This window comes from Sorghum bicolor, chromosome 2 (genome assembly GCF_000003195.3).
Source record: "Sorghum bicolor cultivar BTx623 chromosome 2, Sorghum_bicolor_NCBIv3, whole genome shotgun sequence".
NCBI classification, from domain to species: domain Eukaryota; kingdom Viridiplantae; phylum Streptophyta; class Magnoliopsida; order Poales; family Poaceae; genus Sorghum; species Sorghum bicolor.
Genome location: NC_012871.2, coordinates 77,540,021 through 77,545,223, shown reverse-complemented (window position 1 = coordinate 77,545,223; position 5,203 = coordinate 77,540,021). Strand labels below are relative to the sequence as shown.

The 5,203-nt window shown below is 45.8% G+C and overlaps 1 protein-coding gene across 8 annotated transcripts; it reads right to left on the bottom strand.

Moving 5' to 3' along the window:
* Positions 212–4,678, bottom strand: LOC8084989 (pentatricopeptide repeat-containing protein At1g09900). Of its 8 annotated transcripts, none has more exons than XM_021452089.1 (8): positions 3,572–4,678; positions 2,413–2,515; positions 2,219–2,289; positions 2,042–2,121; positions 1,830–1,932; positions 1,095–1,180; positions 785–1,016; positions 212–562 (listed from the first exon to the last, which is right to left on the bottom strand). In XM_021452089.1, exons 1-3 carry the CDS (start codon positions 4,467–4,469, stop codon positions 2,232–2,234), a joined length of 1,059 nt encoding a protein of 352 aa, XP_021307764.1. In that variant the 5' UTR covers positions 4,470–4,678; the 3' UTR covers positions 212–562; positions 785–1,016; positions 1,095–1,180; positions 1,830–1,932; positions 2,042–2,121; positions 2,219–2,231. The 8 variants fall into 8 exon arrangements, with proteins under 8 accessions (XP_021307764.1, XP_021307765.1, XP_021307766.1 ...); XM_021452090.1 differs by having other exon boundaries at positions 785–1,003; XM_021452091.1 differs by having other exon boundaries at positions 1,095–1,160.

Here is a 5,203-nt window from a genome sequence, read left to right as displayed (position 1 = left end):
TTCCTGTGTGTGCGTCTATCTATCTATCTATCTATCTATCTATATATATATATATATAAGCAGCTTCTCAATCTACTATACTTCTCATGGCTAATACTACTTCAAATTTCTTTTTCTATGTTGCATCAACAACGCTCCATCACAAAATAGTGCTATCATACTTCATAAGACGGGTTCATTAAGCATGGCATCGGTGCAGGCGCAGCAAAGAGAAGCGTAACCAAAAGATTTGCTCAATTGCATGTTCAGCAGTTGCAAACGTTTCAGTAATAAGAGATAATGTATTTAATCTTATAAGCCTGACATGAATCATTATATGCTTGCCAAGAAATGTTGAAAAGCAACTCGACTCGATCACCAGGCAAAACGACCTTTAGCGTGTAGCCCCAGTACCCAAGTTTTTCTTCCTTTGCCCCAGTCCGTTCAGGATTTGTAAACATCTTCTGGCTGAGGTCAATTGTAGTTGGAAGCACAGTTTGGTGAACAAAACAATATGGATATCTGCCTTGTAAAGTAACAAAGACTTCCATCAACTCTGCTTTGAAGGAATCGTCTGAATTTTCTGGCCAATAGAACAATCGAAAGGGTAGATTAAATGGCTAAGCCAAATAGCAAAGGAACCAATAAAAAAATATCACAATACAGTAATGCCTAAATTTGATAAGCCAGGATAATCAGAGAAATTCCTGGGTACTGGAACTAGTGCCCAGGTGAAACTACAAAGGAAAAAGGGCGCATGTCAAGAGAAGATATAACAAGTAGGAGTATACAATATATAACTTACAATATGGAAGAAGGATTTAGTGCCTGTCGAAAGACACAAAACTGGTGGACAAACTTCCCTTGCCTGCCACTGCCAGTGCCAGACCCCCACAGCTACTTGCAAATCTTGGTGTTGGAACAGCTTATGAACATTCAGTAGCAGTGAGAGTGTGAGACTATGAGCAGAAGTGACAATATCATAATATGCTTAGCTGCACTGTTCTTGAGGCACTAGCATAACCTGAAAATTTTAGCTGCCGAACGATCTTTAAGCATAGTAACCATCAATTGCAGATTAAAATAAGGTCATTTGATTGCTCCAAAAATGGAACCTGTGTCATTCCGCTGCAAGAACATAGAAAGTCTGCACATTGCTCTTCCTAAGGTTCCACGTATACCTAAACATGTAGCCAGTGATCTACATAAGAAAACAATATGCCTAAGAACATGCTGCTTAGTCTGAGCAAATACCAGATCACAGTGAATAGGATTACAAAAACAACAGAACAAATTCACATTTCACGAGAATGGTACAAAAATGGATGCTATGGAATATGGGAGGCATATTTCTTGATCATTTCAAGAACAGCCTAACAATAGTGAAACACTCATATTATGACAATGCAACTGTGAATCCCTTGAGATGCTTTCGTGTGCTCAAATAAGAAAATACAGAAATACTCCCTCCATCCCAAATTATAAGGCATTCCAAGAATCTTGGAGAGTCAAATCATTTTAAATTTGACCAAATTTATATGATAATAATGTTTATAATATTAACTAAGTATCATTAGGTTCTTCATTAATTATATTTTCATAGTATATCTATTTGATGCCACAAATCTTTATAATTTTGGTCAAACTTAGGATGTTGACTCTCCAAGATTCTTGGAATGCCTGGGATGGAGGGAGTACTATGAATTTTCTATGATGTGCCTAGTGACAACAAGCCAGTATGGAATCAGGCTCAGGCCAAATAAAAAGAAACAAAAATATCAACAGACAAAACACAAGCACATCTGAGTAGGGACACGCATGGATAAGTGGTTTCTATAGAATGAAATTACCTCTCCATAATTCTTCAGAGCCACAGCAAAACGTTTAGTCGGCAGCTACTTCGGAGTTTGAAACAGGGCCAAATACATGATGGGAAGCTAGAACATTGGCAGGCTGCAGTTGTGCAAATACAGAGAGAAGATCTGGTATGAGAGACAAGATGCGTGGAAACATTGTAGCCTTAAACCAGCAATTGAATGATGTGCAAAATAGCTAACAGTACCTGTGTCATAAATGCATACCACTGTTTTGGGTAATCCAAGCTGCAATATTGGAGATTAATACAGCTACCTGCTGTGCAATCTACAGTTACAGCATTTAGAAAATATAGTCTCATCAATAAACATCATGTGTCTACCATCATATGACTCAAACTGGATGCATATTATCTAGTGTGTACCTGGCTATTCTCCTCATGTGTGTTTAACAAAAGATTTTTCCCAAAGGTGGTCCTCCTCATTACTAATTCCACTGCAGCAAAGAAATTCAAATCTGGTAAGTGAAATGCCAGACTGTTATCATTTAACTATTTAAGTGTGCCACTACAGCTGTGTTTATGTTTGTGAATAGCTATAGCTAGAGTAGATGAATTACTCTTCATTGTTTTGCCTCTGAAGTCCCACATTCTGGAGGCTGTGACACATATAATGCAATTGGATATTCCTGGATGTACCATTGAGAGTGAACTGAACTTCATCTGCAATTGTAAGCAAGAAAAAGTTGTCATTTAGATAGAGACAAGATAATATACACAATATTTCATGTTGGGAAAAAAATCGAGGCACTTTGAAGGCAAAATCATGACCACCCACTATCCTGTATTCCAACCTAAGATTTGTTCATACAAATGTGTAATGTTGTTAATCCATCTGGAAGCACTTAGCACTAGTCAGATGTATTTGACGACAAATTTGAAAGAGACATTTACCAGTTGCCATCTTTCTTGCGATCATTTATCACTTTCCTTGGCCCTTATGCGCTCTTGCCTCTCGGTACACTTCCTTGCCAGGTCCCAACATTCCATCCAGCAGAAATTGCAGATTAAACATCTTTATGTGCTGACGAAAACCAACCTGGCAGATTGATCTAACCGTATCCTCGAATATCATGTTGTAACCACAGACAAAGCCTTGTCTTTCGATTTCTTGGAATGTAACAAGGATGTTCCCATTTCTATCACTGCGAGCAAGCCTGTTTAGAAGGGTAGTAAGAAGATCCTTTGACAGTTTATCCTTGAGAGACTCTTTAAAACAATTGGTAGCCTTATCAAATTTTCCTTGTCTGCATAGTCCATCAACCATTATGGTATAGGTGACTTCATCTGGAGCAATATTTGCTATTTCTGTCATGTACGCAAACAAGCTTTCCGCCTCACAGGCCTCTCCACTTAAGTAAAACGAATGGATGAGTGTATTGTATGTCACAACATTTGCAGGAAACCCTTGATTATAGACCAGTTTCTTGGCTACAGAAAGCTTTTCAGCGATGCAAAGACTATGAATGAAAATGTTGAACGTACGTGTGTTTGGTACAATACATTTCTTGATCATGTTTGCCAAGAGCTCCAGAACAGCTGGCCATCTGCCCATGTCACATAGTCTGCTCATCACAGTGTTGTAGGCAACAACGGCAGCGCACCAATTTAGCTCTGCGCTCCTCTCCAAGATGGGAATGGCTTGTGAAAACCTCGAGTTACAGCAAAGGCAATTTAGAATGATGCTCAAAGTAAAAGCTGTGGGATGCAACCCTTTACCTTGCAAGACTTCAAACTGCTTGAGTGCTTCCTTAGCCATGCCTTTCTTGCTAAGAGCATCCATGTATATGTTATAGGTAACCGTACTGGGCTTGTGGCCCTTACTTTCAATCTCTGCTAACACCTGCTTGACCTCATCGAATCTGGCATCGTCGCACAGCGCCCTTATCAGAACATTATAAGTGACAGCATTGGGAGGACAACCAGCCTCCTCCATGAAGCCAATCAGGTTGGTAGCCTCCTCAATACGGCCCTGACAGCAATAGCCCTGCACGATGGGCGTGTACGTGTGCACCATGGGGCGGCACCCCTCCTGCAGCATCCAATCGAGTACGCCCCAGGCCTCGTCAAGCTTCCCCGCACGGCACAGCCCCGTGACGAGCGTGGAGAAGGTGCCGACGTCGGGCACCAACCCGTGGCGCCGCATGGCGTGGATCTCGTCGTAGGCGAGATGGAACTCGGCGGTCCGCCACGCGTACAGCTTGACAAGGATGTTGAAGGATGACGCGTTGGGCGCCACGCCCGCCGCGAGCATTCCGTCGAACACCCTGCGGGCCTCCACCGCGCGGCCGTCCTCCGCGAGCGCGTTGAGGAGCGTGTTGTAGCAGAGCACGCTGGGCGGGACGCCGGCGCTTGTGGCGGAGAGCATGAGGTCGGAGAAGAGGTGGACGACCTGGTCGACGTCCCCCGCGCGCGCCAGCCCCTTCATTGCCAAGTTGCAGTCGCGCTCCAGCTGGTGCAGCTGTGGAGGCGGAGGATGGTGCGGAGAGGCTGCTTCCGGCTCCGCCACGGGCGGGGGAGGGAGGGTATCGGCGTCGTCGGAGTCGTCGGAGGACGATGGGGAGGGGAAGGGAAGGACGACGAAGGCGGCGGCGGCGGCGGCAGAAGAGGAAGCCATGCGCCCGCGCAGGAAAAGCCGAGCTGCGGGGAGGAGGGCGGCTGCGCGCGCAATGGTCGCGACGAAGGGAGTTGCACCGGCCGCCGTGGCGGTGGGGCAGAGGTGGCGGCGGCGCCGTGGTGGGAGCTGTGATTTGTTTGCGTTTCTCTGGGTAGTGAGATGATGACGAGATGACAGAGGGGTTTTTGGTAATTATAAATTTCGCCCTGAATGATCCGGCAGCTTCCAGGGGCAGAAGCAGGTGCCGTCGCCAAAAAAATGCTGACTGTTCCATCTTCCATCTTGGCTGTCGTTTGGAGCGAATTCTATGACCTCCAACGGATTCTGCGGAAAGCGGTTTCTCATGTGATTTCTGTGTTATTTTGTGCCCCACCTTGAGCTTCTCTTAACTTCTCTCTCGAATCAGCCTTGCCACATATATTTGGGGCTCCAGCTCTGAGTCCCTAGCTTCTTCTTCTTCTTTTCCTCCGTGACGTTTCCTCTTCTTCGTTATCATGCTCTATCGCTCCTTTATCCCTCCTCCACGGCGACGGCAAGGGCCAGCCACCGCGTGCATGTCTGTGCGAGGGCGCGGCAGCCCCCGGGCGAGGGAGGCCCAGCCTCGGCTAGGGCAGCCTGGCGCGGCGGCACGAGGAGCCCCGTCGGGGTGGCGTGGCCCGACCATGGCCCCGATTGCTTCTCGTGATGCGTCAGCTCCGATGGATACTTGGCTAGATCCGTGCGCCCCCTCCTTT